General features: G+C 36.3%; 1 protein-coding gene across 1 annotated transcript; it reads left to right on the plus strand.

Annotated features, from left to right (window-relative positions):
- The first annotated feature begins 777 nt into the window (after nucleotides 1–777).
- On the plus strand, nucleotides 778–17798 carry stard3 (StAR-related lipid transfer (START) domain containing 3). Its single transcript, XM_055152664.1, has 15 exons — nucleotides 778–970; nucleotides 3894–4127; nucleotides 4644–4724; nucleotides 5996–6073; nucleotides 6176–6232; nucleotides 7732–7849; nucleotides 7941–8042; nucleotides 8903–8958; nucleotides 9091–9183; nucleotides 9899–9961; nucleotides 12846–12941; nucleotides 13324–13403; nucleotides 13684–13788; nucleotides 13880–13973; nucleotides 14221–17798. The coding sequence occupies exons 2-15, from the start codon at nucleotides 3918–3920 to the stop codon at nucleotides 14350–14352; spliced, it is 1365 nt and encodes a 454-aa protein (XP_055008639.1). The 5' UTR covers nucleotides 778–970; nucleotides 3894–3917; the 3' UTR covers nucleotides 14353–17798.
- Nucleotides 17799–17823: the final 25 nt, after the last annotated feature.

The raw sequence follows: 17823 nt of genomic DNA on the forward strand, positions 1-17823 counted from the left end.
AGTTATAGGTCTGACAAACCAGGAAGTAAAGAGCATAGAGAACTTGCTTTTCTCGTGCTGCTGTGGTTTTTCAGAAGCGCGTGATGTTTTTGTGGAGTTTTAATTGAAATAGCCTAATCGATTGTCTTTCCCCGAATCAGATCCCTTTTTGACCAGTATAGAACTATGTTTGTTTGTTTTTTTTTTGTTTGTTTGTTTGTTTTTTTTTTGTTTTTTACACTGTAGTCTAAATCTCCTTATGTCTAAAGATGACTCAGAGGTACACTGTGTAACTTCCATGCTTAAACTGGCATGAAAATGGCACGTAGCGTAATCATCATGTATTAATTTAATTAGAGGTGTTTTGATTGCCTTGAAAGGCTGTGAGATTGCTTGCCTATCCAAAGATCGGTAACGTGGCATCACCTACTTGTCTCCATATGGATAGACAAGTTTAACGCCATACTATGGGACATCGCAGACATCTCCATGGAGACAAGCAGAGTACACACACACACACACACACACACACACACACACACACACACACACACACACACACACACACACACACACATACACACACACAAAAGAAATCATAAATATTTAGATTTTTTTTTAAATTATGATTGAATACGAAAATGTCAAATAGATCAAATAGAGCGTATGTAATTTAAAATGTTCAGTTTTGTTATTGCCTAAATGAAACTGTTAAAAAAAAAAAAAAAAAAGTGGGATGATACATTGCTCCGATTGGTTAAAACAGGTTTGGAGATGAGGTGATTTTCTTGCATTTAATCATCTTGTCAAATGTTTGCTCTTTGATTGACTGAAGCCGCCGTCTCCCGGAAGTCCAGCGGAAAAACGGAGATGCGGTGAAGCAGCCGACTGTATTCGCATAAATTACACAGTTCCAACATGTCCTGGGATTTCTCGGACGTGCCTCCTCGTATCTCCTCCTGGATCACCTTTCCGGTTCAATTTCTCTAAGGTACATCGCATGATTTCTTTGTTTTACTTATAATTTCCTTTCATGATTTTCTCTGTTAGCACGTGCCATTAAAACGAATGGCATGTTAGCCTCCGAGCTAACTGGGGCAACTTGCTAATAATAACAACTGACTGATTAAGCAAGCTACACGGTGAACAAAAGATATCGATTTCAAAAGTGTTTACTAGTCATATGATTTATTTGTAAACAACAAATTACGTAAATTAGCTTCACTAGCATTGTGGGATCTCATTATTCAAAGTATTATTCTTACGAGGAGAGGTGAATTTCCTCTCGTCAACATCACTAAACATTTAATTTCATGTATTAAATCGACTAAAACGTGTCTCCTTATTACAGAAATAATACAGATCTGTTGAATTAGTCAGTGATTGAATTCACAAAACGGACATTGTCAAAGTTGTACACCAAAACAAGCGACAATCCTACTCCCAAACATGAAGTCATAGTCTCGGTATTGGTTCTTAAATGAATAACGTTGAGGAATGACTTTTTCCAGGTTTTTAAATGCCATTCTTGCTGCTTGTGTGGCTTTCTCCTCAGAGCTAAATAATAGCTACAGGCCCATGGTTATGTCATGAGACAGCAGTGGAAGATAATAAAAGTTTTATATTGATTTAGTGTTTTGCATTGCTAGATAATTCCCTGTTTTTGGCTTTGATATGACTTCTGCAGCCTCATAATTCTTTGTGGAGTCAAGATCAGTTTGAAAAGACAAAAACAACCAGACATTAGACGTTTCTCAGACAGATTAAGCTGATTAGGTTAGACTTTTTGAACTTATAAGTATATAAAATATGCAGTACTTGGAATTGTTTTGCTGTGATAATACTACGATATATTGCAATAAATGATAATACTGAAAACACTTTATGCCAGTGACACAGTAACAATAAAGCAAGATCATTCCAGTACACCAATATTTAAATGGACTTGCCTGAGCTGCAATAAATAAATAACAACATTAAGCAATAATTAACCATACAAGCTACTTTTTTCAACTCTCTACAGCTCAAATCCTACTGCATTCAACTACAACAAAATAGAACAAAAGTCTCAACACTAATGCAAGTAAAATGCGCATATGATAAATACAGAGTCCCAAATTACATTGTTCCATTTATCATCTGCCAAAAGATAAAAGTTGTTTCAAGTAATCCAAAATTGGCCAAAGAATGTAAATATTTCTAATCTGCTGAATCGTTCTAAACCAAACATTGTGGTTTGTTATCTTGGACCCTTAATTATGTTATGTCTGGACCGGCCCGTGTCTGTAGAATCAATGAAGGAAGCATTAAACTCTGATGAGAATCTGAGATGAGATATGGTTGTATATTTTATTTGTAAATGACAGGTGACTATTTAGCTTCACATGCGTCACTGAAAAAAAAACAGATTTGATTGGACAATCACGTTTGACCAGGTTTGAGACACAAAGGAGACTGTGGGGGGGAGACTGATAATGATCTGTATAAAAATATGGATAGATACCGTTCTGTATTTACAAAGAAAGACCAGCCCCAGCCATTTACTCTTTGAAGTAATAGCCTACGTTAAGTTAGTCTTCAGGACGACATCACATCCATTGCATTAACCTTACTGCAGTGTAATATTTTGATGTCACCCTTTTATCATTTTTTTCCATCTGTGGCTTAACAGAATAATTTCCAATAACAGTGGTTGCATTAGTGAAAATATCTCGTAGCTTTTTACAGTTTAAAATAGAGAGGAAGGGTGCAAAGTGTTCTGTGATAAAAATTTGTACCTTATGTGCCAAAATGGAATGACCCAGTTTGTGTTTTAATATTTCTGTAATTACTCTATAATTAGCTTCACAAATTAACCAATATGTTTTATCAAAAGCAACTGGGATTTTTATGTAATCTCAGTAATTCCATAAGAAAAATGCAATGTTTATGGAACCAATTACAATTTGTGGAATTCTGTGGATGCTTTTTTTCTAAAACTGTATAGCACTCAAACATAAATCAAGTTCCAATAAAAACATTAATGATTTGATCGATACATACTATCCTTTACATTTACACATTAAACATAATTGCTCTTGAAATTTTTCTGTGTGTGCAAGTTGCCTTGTGAATCAATAAAGTTTGTGCAAGGACACCATATTGCACTTATATAAGGTCTAAGGTTTAGTTCCAGTTTAGTCCTAACTGGAACTAAAACTTAGACCTGTCACAATAATTACCATAGCAACTTATCGTTCAATATATGAAAGCTGGAACAATATATATATATATTTTTGGCTTTTTGATCAGACTTAAGCCAAAAGAGTTGTATAAATAACTACCATGACTCATTACAGATACAAATTAAGTACTTAAAGGTGCACTGCATAACTTTTTGGTTGGGGGTCCATTACGTGCTTGTTTCTATAAATATGTCATTGCTGTACCTGGAATGTTCCACAGTATGACATTAACATTTATTCAATTACAGCTAGTTTTATAGCTCAAAACCTAGAAAAACTAGCATTCTGACTGTGAGTGGGGTCGCCTCACCACAGATCTGACTTGTAACTTGGCTCTGCTTTGGTCTCCATGAACATATAAAAGTTTAATGCCATACTGTGAAACATTCCAGCCAAGCACGCTTATTCTGTTGTTTATTTATTGCAGATTTTTTTTTTTTAAACAATATTGTGCATTTAGAATAGTTTTTGTAGTTTAAATCTGCCCTTGAATTTTTGTGTCAGTGCATAAATAAGTTAAATATTCTTGTTTATCATCTGAATTTACTTCAGTAATATATCATACTTTTGTTATTGTGACAGGCCTACTAAATCTGGAATTAACTGGGCTCAAACCAGGACCGGATAAGTCATGTGAACGCACCCTAGGACTAATAAAACAAATCTCAAAGCTCTTCTCTTGTGTTCCAGAGGGGGCCCTGTGTGAGCGCAGTCATGCCCATAGGAGAGCTCCGAGAGTCGGGGAGCCTCCCGGCCATCGCCTCCCTGAACGCGTCCTACTCCACCTCCATGTCCATCCCTTCGCCGTACATATTCGTCCCTCCTTCGGAACGCAAAGCCATCTCTGACGTCCGCCGCACCTTCTGCCTCTTCGTGACCTTTGACCTCCTCTTCATCACCATGCTCTGGATTATTGAGCTCAATGTGAGATTCCAGCCTGCAGTTAGTATTTAGAAAGTAGGAAGTAGAAAGAAAAAAGGAAACAAAACACTGAATGAGAGCGTGCGTTCCAACTTTAATGAGAGGGTGCTTTGACACTCCCTCTTATTCAGTGTTTCGTTTTCCTTTTTTCTTACTTAGATAAACACCAGACAGATGGAATTATTTAGTAAAGAAAAAATGCTTTACTAAAACTTTACTTGAACATTTCTCGACAAAGCAAAAGGTGGGCAATTTGGTGATTTGGTTATTACTGTACTTTTTTCTTTGTTACATAATTCCATACATCTTACTTCATATATTTGATGTATTCTGTATGTATATAAAATGTAGACCGTACAATTCAAGTTCACAGTTCAAAGTAGTAAACATATAGAAAAAGAACATCGAATGAGAGGCTGAGTCCAAACTTTTGACTCGTGGTTTATTTGTATTCAGTATACTGTTAGTTGTATTGTTTACATCATGTTTAATTGGTGACTTTTTTTTTTATCCCAACAGTATTCCAACAGCAGCATCTGGGACAGCTTAGACAAGGAGGTCATCCATTACAAGTTTGAAACTTCCTTCTTTGACATAGTGGTGAGGAACTAGTTTAAGATACATTTATTTATAGTATTCCTTAGTTTTGGCTTGTTTGATTTACAGCCAGAAGTAGAAGTCGAAGATCATTTATACAGGAAGGAACATCTGTTTATTATTAATACAGTTTTGACCCTCAGTGTAAACACATCAAAAATAACTTACAAAAAGAAAGAAGTATCATGCCATGTAGGGCTGTGCAATTAATCCCATTTAAGCCATTGAGATTCAGTAGTTCCTAACTGTCACTGATCATCTTGGGTCTTTTTAATGGTCTACAGCCAATCTTATTTTGGCACCAATATATAGGGGCAATTTTGATTATTTTTGCCTAATTAAGATAAAATAAGATAATCCGTTATTGTCTCCCATGGGAGAAATTTGTCTTGGGACAGGGGGGGTCACATGCTTTATCAAAAAACAGGACAACACAACACAAAGCACCACATAAACACCACCATAGAACAAAAAAAATACGAGACCAAATATGACCCCGAATGATGCACCAACAGGACCTTTAAAACATTCTTTACAGGCAAGCCCTTGCATTCTTGTATTCTGTTAAAAATTGCACACTCCCTAAGCCTATGTGCAGTTTTGATTGCACATTCCCTAAGCCTATTATGTATTTTGTCATGTCATTTTTTTTACCTTAACCTTCAAGAGAGCAGTGTAATCATGTTTTAAACAGTTATCTATTTACATTAAAGTGTTCAAATAAAGCTTTGTGTGTACTCATTAGGCAGGACATTGGCCAAAACTAAATATTGATGTATGGTGGAGATTTAAAGCCAATAACCGATTTGCTAAAAAGTACAAATATCGGTGCATCTCCATCGTGGTTTACCAATTACTTAAAGTCTGACTTGTTTTATATTCCAGTTTGAGCAGTATCAGTGAGTGTGAGGAACAAAATTACCCAGCCCTACTGCTATGGGTTGAAATGAATATTATGTGATTACCATGCAGGTAGTTTTGAATTAGATTGATAGATTACTATATTATTATTACATGGATAAAACACTGTTCAGTTTTACTTACACATTTTACTACAAAAGCAGTCACCTCCAGTACACATAAGATTACTATTAATATTACAACATTGCAAGTGAAATCTCATGTAGTTGCATTATATTATGACATCGCTTTTTAAACTGACTTGTCATCGTTTGTACTGATTTACCCAAAAGGAGAAATCTGTTTGCAGACTCAACATTACTGAAGCTTGTGACCACGTATTTAAAAGTATCTGTTCATTTTGTTTATCTCAGCTCCTGGCCCTCTTTCGCTTCCTGTGTCTACAACTGGGCTATGCTGCCTTCAAGCTCAGACACTGGTGGATGATTGCGGTAAGAAGACAGTCACAAGATCTTAAAAATACCCCTGAACCACAGATTTTTTCCCCAATATAGTCCAGTAACCATAAATTCCTGTATGTTGGTTTCTTTTAGGTGACTACTCTAGTGACCAGTGCCTTTCTCGTTGGTAAAGTGGTCAGAATCTCCCACGTAAGTTTGGCATCTACAGTTCTCATTTGGGGTTTCAAAATAAACAATTTCATTTCCTCATTTTGATAACTGTACTGCATCTTTTCAAACTGAACGTCATACTATTGATTTGGGGTGTCAAGATGATGGTTACTGAGGTCACAAGATAATCATCTCAAGAAGTGAAAATGATAATTGTGAGAATTGCTGGCATTTCCATCCAATCTAAGTAAAAAAGCAACTAAAAGGGCCCATATTTCACTTTTTTCTGATCTGTGTTATAATGTGTCCGCATCAAAAACATGCCCAGAGTTGTGTTTTGTTTCATTCACATATATTTAACTCATAAACCCTGCATTTTTCTTATCTTAAACAAAAAAGCACTCTGTTCCATTTTGTGATATCAGGTAGGAAATGCTCCACTGTGTTTTTAAACTCTGTACACCTTCATGAGAGTCATGTGGATGCTTTCAAAGGTACAAGGTATCTGTTAAATTAGAAAGCTATCACTAAATAACATTACATAACATTCTGAGGTTTGGAAATTTAGACAGACTAATAATAAAGGATTACTCAAATGTTTGAATGAAACAAAACACCACTCAAAGCATGTTTTGGAGGAAGTGACAACATTATAACGTGGCTTAACGCCGTAAGTTTTTGCATATTATAGAATCTTATTATAGGACTTCTCGGTTTCTTGGTGGTGGTGTCAGTACTTGTGAATAAATATAAAATGCCAACTCTAACTCTAACAATAACGGCGACACTAAAATTTTATATTGTCGTGTTCTTACGACTGACTGCTGTAATGACGGCTCGTACTGATAACAGACAATAAACCTTTGTCTAATGTAAACACAGATACGGGAACTTAAACTTCCGTCTGCTCATAAACAGATCCTGAGTAACAATTTTCTGAGTAATTGAAATTGTAATTCCAAAAGAAATTGCATTTCCTGTTCCTACAACAATAGCTAGAATGGGCATAATTTATACAACTGTATACAAAAAGACTTCATATTTGTTATGGAATATTGTTCATGCTTTTCAAAAACACACTGTGGTACTTTTCTGGTTTTCTGGGGTGTTGAGTGCCCAATAGCCTCCTCGGAGATGTTATAGCTTTGTCTGGAGTGTTCCAGTGTATGGCATTAAACATTTTGCATTTAATTTCTGGTGTTTTCATTGCTCAAAATACAGTGAAAAACAAGTATTCTCACTGTCAGCACACTTGCCTCTCCATAGATCTGACCTGTCTGGTCACAACTCAACTCCAAGTATGCTTTTGAGGAAGTAACAACATTCTAACATGTCTAAAAGCTCACAAGAGTAAATTTTTTGTAATATACTGTAGAACCTTTAACTCTATCCTGTGAAAAAATCCAAACAATGCAGTAACAACTCCATGGAGATGAGCAGGGAGCTGAACCTCTACCAGAAAAGTTACACAGTGCACTGTTAATCTTACAAATTTCCCCAAATAACCTCCTTCTAAGTGAGTCTCTGTGTACTTTCAGGTCATGTCAGATAATGCGTTTGGATACGTGCTGCCCATAACCTCCTTTGTGCTGGCCTGGTTAGAGACCTGGTTTCTGGACTTTAAGGTTCTCACACAGGAGGCTGACGATGAACGAGGTGAGTGTTTTTACTGACAACTTTTAACCACAGAGCAACAGATCATAAAAAACATGTCTCCTTTTTCACCTTCACATCTTTAATTCTTCAGCGTACTTGGCAGCGGTGAATGCAGCGTGTGAGCGGGCCCCCATGATCTACCCCAGGGCAGTTTCCGAGGGGCAGTTTTATTCCCCGCCTGAGTCTCTGGCAGGTGAGGACTGCACGGGTCAAATATGAGCTGTAATTAAAACTCTAGTTTTTTGGCAGCAGTTAATAATGACACTGGAGAGTTCATGTCCTCACTTCATTCTCCATATTTAATACATTGTAGTGGTACTTGTTTGTAATGCATCAATAGAAATGGGAGTTACAGTAAATACTTTGGATTAACTAATGGATTAACTGCATTGTTGAGTGAATAATGGTGTTTATATGAAACGCATACAGACATACATGTTACCCTTTACGTCAAGAGTGTCCAAACTATGGCCTAGGAGGCAAATGTGGCTCTGAGACCAATTTTTATTGTCCCTCAGACCTTCTAGAGAATCATCCCAATTGATAATATGTTGTTCCTTTTTACTGCAAATTTAAGTAATTCTACCACTATAACTTTGATAACATCACATTGCATTGTGTTACAGACCTAAATTGACTTAGGCAGGGGCAACAGCCTGTCCCCAAAGGTGCTCTCCTGTCTGGTGAGGGTGCTGTTGGGGGATGCTGGTTATCCAGGATGGACAGGAGCTTGTTTAGGGCCCTCTAGTCAGCCACAAAGGTGTTGGGTCTCTCCCAAAACTATGATAAATGCATCTATCTGAATGAGCCACAGTACTGATCACGGGTCTGTGTCCCTCTGCTTCAAATATGTGTCAAGATGTGGCACTTTGGATACGCATGTATTACGTTCTGCAACCCATGCCCACCAAAATCGAATTATAATCTGAGTGAATGTAAATCATGACCCCTAAACATCCCTAGTTTCTTTTATAGTGTGTGCTTCAGTAATAGGAGTGGGAGATTTAACTGTTTATGTGCTAATTATATATTTACCATGTTTTTTGTCTTCAGGCTCAGAGGAGAGTCTTGATGAGGAAGGGCTGGGCCGTAGAGCCGTCACAACACAGGTATATGCACTCAGAAGAATTGAAAAGTATTTGAGTATTTGCCCCCGCGACCTGGCACCGGATAAACGGAAGAAGATGGATGGATGAAATTGTTTTTAATCTCCTAAAATCATTGTGTATCCATGTGTGTAGGAGAAGGAGTTTGTGCGACAGGGGAAAGAGGCCATGTCTGTGGTGGAGCAGATCCTCTCCCAGGAGGAAAACTGGAAATTTGAAAAGAACAATGTGAGTCTACTATTTAGTCATAATGTGTTTTTAAATCGAGGAAGAGAGTGGGAAAAAATATCATATAAAAATAGTCTGCCTGCAAAATCAGCTGATTGAAAATACAAACATAGCAGCCCGCAAGACTAATCACAATCAGTTTTTAGCTATTAGGCCCATTTGTAATAGTAAAGGACTTTTATTGTTTTTTATTAGTGTACCTCAGATATTTTATTCAAGCCCTGTGTGGCATACATGTTTGTGCTATGACAGTAAGAGGCTGATCTTGTATTTTAATGATATTCTCTTGTCCTGATTTTACACTTAAAGGATCCACTGAAGCTCTCACCTTATTTATCTTAGCAAACTGTAAAGACTGCCATTATTGAAGTCCTTTAAAACAACAAAATATCCTGTCTTAACTAAAAACTGTTCACTGTAGTTTAGACCTTTACAAACATGTTTTGAAGCTCATCTGATTCTTGTTCATTAAATGTTCATGTTTCAGTCTTCTCTCAAATGTTAATGCTTCAGGACATGTTTAAAAAATAGAACTTTGAACCAAATCCAACTATTGAAATATAAATCTCAAATCTAATTATAATCTCAATGTTTTGAAAACCTCAGTTGGATATTTGGCCAAAATCTTTCAACCGTGCTAGCAGTAGTAATTTATTTTTAATTAATTTATTAAACTTGTATTTCTCCAGTTTTAACATCAGCTGTGTTTTTTCAGGACATGGGCGACTCTGTGTACACTCTGGAGATTCCCTTCCACGGAAAGACTTTTATTCTGAAGGTACAGTGTTCTATCTGTGTATCTGTAATGAGCAGGATAATATAATAATCCCTATTCATGCTTACCGGAAGACATTTGGAAATATGTGGATGATGACTTGTATAGTTACCAACACTGGGCCAACCTGCCAAAGCTTTCCATGTGGGACTGACTCAGATTTTTTATTAAGTTAGACATATTATAATACACAAATTAAAAGGCAATTTATAAAAGGGAAAAAGAGGGAATACAGTGACACCTAGATGAAGAAAACCGGGCCATTTTCTCACTTTTCCCAGGTTTTGTCAGAGTTACTACTGCCAATTTTAAAAGATCCATGCCGCCAATAATGTCCTCATCCACATGTTTCCAAAGGTCTTCCATTTTTGTGACTTAAGTGTGAATCGAGCCCATATATAATTTGTTTGTGGTATTTTAGACATATATTTCTACAGTTGGGAACACTACCATTACTGACTTACTAACACTATTACTGCAGCGTCTGCTTGACTTGAATGCACTTTTAAATCCATAGTGTTCTCATAACAATAGTCTCATGGCTTTTGATGGGATTAAATATGGACTGAAAATAAACTACGGTAGATATATAAATTTGGGACCCATCGGATATCGGCATCAATACTCCAAGATATTGATTCAACAGATAACTCATTTTAGTCTATCAGTTGGTGTAATAAGATGATTTACTGGCCAATGACCCAAAATGTCTCATAATATCAAACCTGTATTTTTACAAAGCTGTTTTGTAGTTACACATTTAGATAATTTTTTACCATATGCCTATATTATGCTATTTTGTGATCTAAATGTTGTTTCCTCATCAGAAAATATACCTGAAGTTGTGCTTGTTTCATTCACATTTGTTTAACACACAAACTCTGCTTATTTAGGCTGAGATTTTCTCTCAGACTGAAAACGTATTGTTCCACCCTGTGATGTCATGTGGTAATACAGGAAGTGCTCCTCTGTGTTTTTAAACTCCATACATCATCACTATAATAATTTGGTTGACTGTTAACTTGAAAATTATCGCTTCATAATAACCAAATAAAAAACACCAGGATCATGTAGAGTGGGTTAATACGAACATTTTTAGACCAAAATGACGGTTCTTACTGCGGCAGTTACAGAATGAAGGGTGACAATTTTTCAATATTAAGTCAATTGGAAACAGAATTGATGGAGCCAGAAGCACCCGAATGTTCAATTCCTAACAGTGTTTTATATAAAGTCTATGGCAGTGTATGGACTTACTTCCTCACATACAACCAAATGTTTGTTTACTTTCCATCAGAAAAAACAAACACACAAAAAAATACCACACCACCAGGAACAACATGCACTAACCCACTAACTTCTATTTTACTGAATCATAACTTGTAAGAAGATAAAAGTACCTCTTTGAAACTGTAAGAGTAGGTCATACCATAACACACTTTTTAAAAATTTTACTGGAAATCACTTGAAGCTATCAGCGCTTAAGTTCCTGTTGTCGTGTATGTCATATGGAGGGATTTTCCACGAATACAGTAAACTCGTGTGGGAACTGTCATTAAAGTGAAGCTAGAATTATGGATTGTACTCATTCAGTCTTCTGATCTTTGACCCTTGAGATATCAGAGCTCACACACCAAGCTCTTTGTAATCTCTCCAAGAAACTGTTGTGACCTAGATTTCAAAGTTTATCTGACAGGTTAGACTGTTCCTTTCACTTATGCATATCAAACTAAAATAGAATTATCTTGCCTAGTCTGTTCTAGTTTGATAATCTGATGATGATGACCCATATTACGCTATTTTTTAAAATCCGTTATAATGTTGTTTCCTCATCGCAAACATACCTGGAGTTGTGTTTTGTTTCATTCACACATGTTTAACACACAAACCCTGCTTATTTAGAGTTCTTCTCTCAAAATTAAAACACTTTGTTCCACCTTGTGATGTCATGTAGTAATACAAGAAGGACTCCACTGTGTTTTTAAACTCCATACACCTTCACTAGAATCATTTGGATGATTTCAGCTTTGGAATTGCCAATTTCTACTGATCAAAATCTGAATGGAGCATTTTTTAGCTTTGGAGATGTTGACAAATTTAATCATAAAGGGTTACTCAGACATGAATGAAACAAAACACAACTCCAGGTATGTTTTTGATGAGGCAACAACATTATAACATGGCTTAAAACGCACAAGAGTTAATTCTGTGTAATATAGGAGCTTTAAATGAATGTTTAAACTGCCAGAAATCTGTGTCCCTTCCTCGTACATTTCACCTGACTCGTTTAGATGGTTATCTGCTCTGCTCCAGTGGAATTGTTTAACTCATGTCATCATGTGTTTCAGAACTCAGCGCTACTTCCTGCATTTTTATCTTGCATTTCAACTTCTTTACAAACTTCCACATGATCAAGTAAACAGTCGAAAAACCTTTTAAACTGAAAAATAATGTTAACATAGAAAAATTAAAGAAAGAAACACAATTTTAAGAGCTTGTGATCAACACAAGCGTTCATGGTCCTGTTTAGGTGTTTGATTTTTAACCAAAAGCTGAGAGTGACTAACTGTGAGAAACTGTTGGCGAATACTACCTGTAATTTTATGTGTGAGTTTGTGTGTTTTAGCGCACAAATCATCTCACCTGTTGTAATTCAAACCAAATCAACTCTCTCTGGCCAGATTGTGTTAAAACAAAACTCAGATTAAAGTCTAACTTGAGTAACAGAGCGTCAAAAGGTGCAGTGTTTTCAGATAGCGTCACACCCCCAGGGAATGTTGATGACATCAGCTGCAAAGTATCAATAAAGCCTTTCGTGTTGATCAGAGGAGGCTGTGTTTTTAAAGTTATAATTAAATATTTGACTAAATACTTGTTTTCCCCCTAGGCGTTCATGCAGTGTTCAGCAGAGCTCGTGTACCAAGAGGTGATTTTACAGCCGGAGAAGATGGTGCACTGGAATAAAACTGTCACAGCCTGTCAGGTAACTCTAATGCATATAGTTCAAATGGAAACTTTTATTTCCTTTCTGCTTAAAGGTGCACTATGAAACATTTTGGTTGAGGGATCCGTCACCTGCTTGTTTCTATGGATATGTCATTGCTCTGCCTGGACTGTTCCACAATATGACATTAAATAGCTCTATCTTGCATTTTTTTTTATTTCAATTTGTTTTATAGCAGATCTGACCTAGAACTTGGCTTGTTTTAGTTTCCATGAAGATAGAAAGGTTTAATGCCATACTGTGAAACATTCCAGACAAAGCAATAACATCTCCACAGAGAAAAGCATTTGACGGATCCTCCACCAGAAAAGTTACACAATGCAACTGTATTTAACTTATTAACTTTTTTTTTTTGTAATAGATATTGCAAAGAGTGGATGACAACACACTCATATCGTGGGATGTCTCAGCCGGAGCAGCAGGGGGTGTTGTTTCCGCGAGGTACATGATTTTAAACCTTTTATATTATTTAGCAAATCAAATTGTTTACAAATTAAAGATTTAAAGACAACACATTTAACAACACATGTATGTATTTATTTATTATTTATTATTTATTATTTATCGACTTATGTATTCATTCATTCACTCATTATAGATATAGTACAGTGACTGGGTCCAAAAAGGCTTTTTGCTGTTTTATTTTTACCTATTTCCAACTTGTTACACTTATCATTAGGTAATGTAAACGTAGATGGGTGTCTGTGTCTTTTTGTTTTAGGGACTTTGTAAATGTTCGCCGAATTGAGCGTAAAAAAGACTGTTACCTGTCCGCTGGCATGGCAACGGAGCACGACGCCAAACCACCCTGCGGCCGCTTCGTCAGGTCAGAGTGGAACTTTAACTCATTATTTTGTGTATGTATTCAGACTTCTACATTTTTTATGAACTATTTTTGTACATATGTTTTTCTTTAGAGGTGAAAATGGTCCTGGTGGGTTTGTGGTCCTAAAGTCCAGCAGTAACCCGTCCGTCTGCACTTTCATTTGGGTCCTCAACACAGATCTGAAGGTGAGGAGACAATTTTGATTTAAAGGTCCTGTATTACACAAAATTGACTCTTGTGAGCTTTAAGCCAGTAAAGTGATCACTTCATCAAAAACATACCTGAGTTGTATTTTGTTAGCATTTTGTTTGGAGGAGCTGCCACTTGCTTATGCTGCAGTTACAAATGGACCTTTTAAAAGTAGAACGACTCTGGAAAAAAAAAGAAATGAGCGCTTCTCTTTATTTTAGCGTTTCTTACCTTTGTTTCCAGGGCCGACTCCCGCGCTACCTCATCCACCAGAGTTTAGCAGCCACCATGTTTGAATTTATGAGTCATTTACGCCAACGCATCACTGACATCAGGGGGTCCGGGCGCTCCCACCATCACCACCACCACCCTTAACGCAGAAGTAACCCCCCACTGTGGATCTGTGGGGTCTTTCCCTACAAATTTATTTTTTTATTATTATTTGCCTGAACTCCAAATAATGAACTTGTTAAACTAGTTTGTTTTTTTTTTTTTTTACATATATGGACATCTACAGATATATCAATGGACTGCTGTTATTTTTTTTTTTTTGGACCTTACTAGCTGAGATTTTTACACTTTAAAATGAAGTCGGCCACCTTATGTCTCGTACGGAATTGTTACAAAGCCGGTGAAGCAATAGCATGACTGAAAACTATTTTACGAATCTCTCTCTGAGCCTTAACTCACAGCAAATGTGTAAGTCCAGTTTTGATTTGCTGCTCTGTTGAATGTTTTGTTCTTTATCTTAATAATGGTTCACAAAAACACATAGCCATATATTTTGGTGCACTGTGTCGATTTTTGGTTGGGGGTCACCTGCTTGTTTCTATGGATATGTCATTGCTCTGCTCCGAATGTTCCAAAATATGACATTAAACAGCTCTACCTTACAATTATTCAGTTACAGGTGGTTTTATAGCTCATAAATAACTAGAAAACCAGACATTCGGACCTGTAACTTAAACTGGTTTAGTCTCCATGAAGATAAAAAGGATTAATACCACACTGCGAAACATTCTAGACAAAGCAATAACATCTCCATGGAGAAAAAATATCTGACAGGCCCTCCACCAAAAAATGACACATTGCATCTTTAATAATGGTTCACTAAAACACATAGCCATATACTGTATTTTGTACAATGTTTATCATTAAAACTATCGTTAACACTGTACTTTATTCACATATTTGCACTGGAGTGACCACTAGAGGGCAGTGCCACTTCTTCAATGGAAAAAACAGCTTGTCTCACATTGAGGTAAACAGCCAATTTATTTCGTCAAAGGGCTTACACAAAAATATTCAGCAACAGATAACCATGCACTTTTATCTGTAAGAAGGTATCTGGTCAACTAATGGGTGGCGTTCATGTTCTAGTCATCAGATTGGGGACCTGTAGATTACTACATCTACTGTTTTTGAATGAAATATCGAAACATGATTCACAAATGTTGAAACTCGTCAACAGTTTGTTAGGCATTGGGTCTCTACACACTGTTGACCATATTATTTATTTTATGCCTTGAAGTCTGACAGCTGACAATAATCATGTATTTGGGGTTGAAAAATGACACCATTTTCTGACGTTACCGTTAAAAAAATCACTTGTTTATTTATGTTGACAGAGAAGATAATGTTTTGTTTTTTTTTCTTTTTGTTTCATGTGGTTAGGCCGACTAATCACAAAGATATTAACCATGAACCAGATCAAAATATTTGCAATCTGACAGTCAAAAGGCAAATCGTACTATAGAATTCTGACCTTGCTTCCAGCTCCATTTAAAACTATAGGCTATTCTAGATGTTGTGAATGTGCCCTATTAATTACGTGCGTCGCCATGGGAATAAATGAGAGTAGAACAGTGCTAACCACTCTACTTTTCCCAGTAGAGAAATTTGACTTTGTTTATTATCAGTTAAGTTATTTTTAGACAAGGACAAATGTACTCTGTGAAGGATGTGTTTTTTCTTCTATTTTTGTGACGGTGACCTCTAGTGGCCTTTTCCACAAACAGCCAAGTCATTATTGTCTCCCTTGATTATCGTTAGGTCTATTGTGGACATGTCCAGGGGCTAACAGTGTGGCTTTATTTTAGTTCTGGTTTTCTGTTTATGCTGGCAGTTAAAGCGTTACATTTTAAAATAATCATAATTAGATCTGTTCAAGGTTGTTTTGTTTTGTTACCTTAAAGGTGCATTGTAAACTTTCTGGTGGAGGGTAAGTCACCTCCTCTTTTCTATGGATATGAATGTTCCACAGTATGACATTAAACAGCTGTAACTTACTTTATTCAGTTACAGGTGGTTTTAAAGCTCAAAAATGCCTAAAAAAAAAATGATTTGGTTTGCATGAAGATAGAAAGGTTTAAAATCATACTGTGAAACATTCCAGATAAAACAATAACATTTAAGCATTTAATGGACGCTCCACCAGAAAAGTTACACAATGAAGCTTTAAGAAGAAGTTATAATTGCAATATTTGTAACGCAGGTGTAACTTATAACTTATAGGTCTAACTTATACGTTGAGTTACATGACTTTATAAACTACCTATTCTTGGGTTCTTGTTTTGAGGCGCCATTTTGAGCACTTTTCACCGTTCAGAAGATATAATATTTGGTTGAATTGTTAACCGCTATGGCAACGGTGCTAAGTAGAATCCATATGTTTTGACCTGGTTTATAGCTGACAAAAACTGGTTCAGTAGCTTCTCTGCCAACACAAACTCGAGTTGTTTTTTTTTAGCAATAGTTTCAAAACAGCTATTTGAAGCTATTGTTCAAACTGTACTTAGAGGTGTAAAAGTTGCAAGAACTTTAAGCCATAAAATTAATTTGAAAAATTGGTTAACCCAATCAAAACATAATGATGCAGTTATAGATGCTTTTAAGTTTGGCTATTTCTTCATACTGAACTTCATAATGATGTTGTGAAAATCCGTCATCTTTGTTTTGAGTTTGCAAGATATCCAGAGCGAATTGTCCAGGGGGAGCGCCAGACATTTTTGGTTGGAGGAGCTACGGGGGTGCACACTTAACTTGTTAATTTAGGGCCTTTGTACGGATGTGAGCGCACCCACGCCCCCTCTACCATCTTTGCGTCGCAGTTTTGAACATAAATCTAGTTAGCTCCTGTAATGATTTATGAAACCTAATATAGAGTTATTCTTTGTTTGCATTTTGAACTCTGTGGCTGCCATTTGAACATTTTGTGTCGAGATTTAATGTCCTAAGAAAATGGTGCTGCCCCTGGAATTGACCAAAACATCATACCGGTAGTAGCGATGGAAAACCTCATTTGCTATTGAATCATTATTAGTAAATACAAATCAGTTAATGTCTGAGTACTTTACTTTGAGCAGCTTGTCTCTTTAAATCTCCATTGATTTAACGTGACGTGAACACAGCCTATTAGCCTGAAGATCTAAGTGGTGTGAACATTCTTGAGCTCTTCATGTGAACTAAGATAAAAGTGGCTGTGTCAGATCGCTAGAGTGAACATTTAATGAACCGTAACAATGCAGCGTTGTGACCTTATTATATCTTATAACAACATAATATTACAAACTTTGGATCTCTTGTTTCTTTATTTTGTATATTGTATTTTTTTTGCTGTCTGGTCAACATTATGGTGCCTTTCAAACCTGCCTTTTTGAATGTTTTTGTAGCATAATCAGTTGTTAAGCTGTGTTTATATTGGTTTACACTTGTTTGTCTGTATATGCATCAAACTAAACTCAAAGCCATCGTATGACCAAATGTTGAAGTCTTAACCATTTTCTTATATTGATTAAAATGGTAACATTTTAAAACTCTTATGTACTGTTTTCGTCGTTGGGTCTA

This window comes from Boleophthalmus pectinirostris, unplaced genomic scaffold (genome assembly GCF_026225935.1).
Source record: "Boleophthalmus pectinirostris isolate CB_2022bp ecotype Guang Dong unplaced genomic scaffold, ASM2622593v1 HiC_scaffold_17, whole genome shotgun sequence".
NCBI classification, from domain to species: Eukaryota; Metazoa; Chordata; class Actinopteri; order Gobiiformes; family Gobiidae; genus Boleophthalmus; species Boleophthalmus pectinirostris.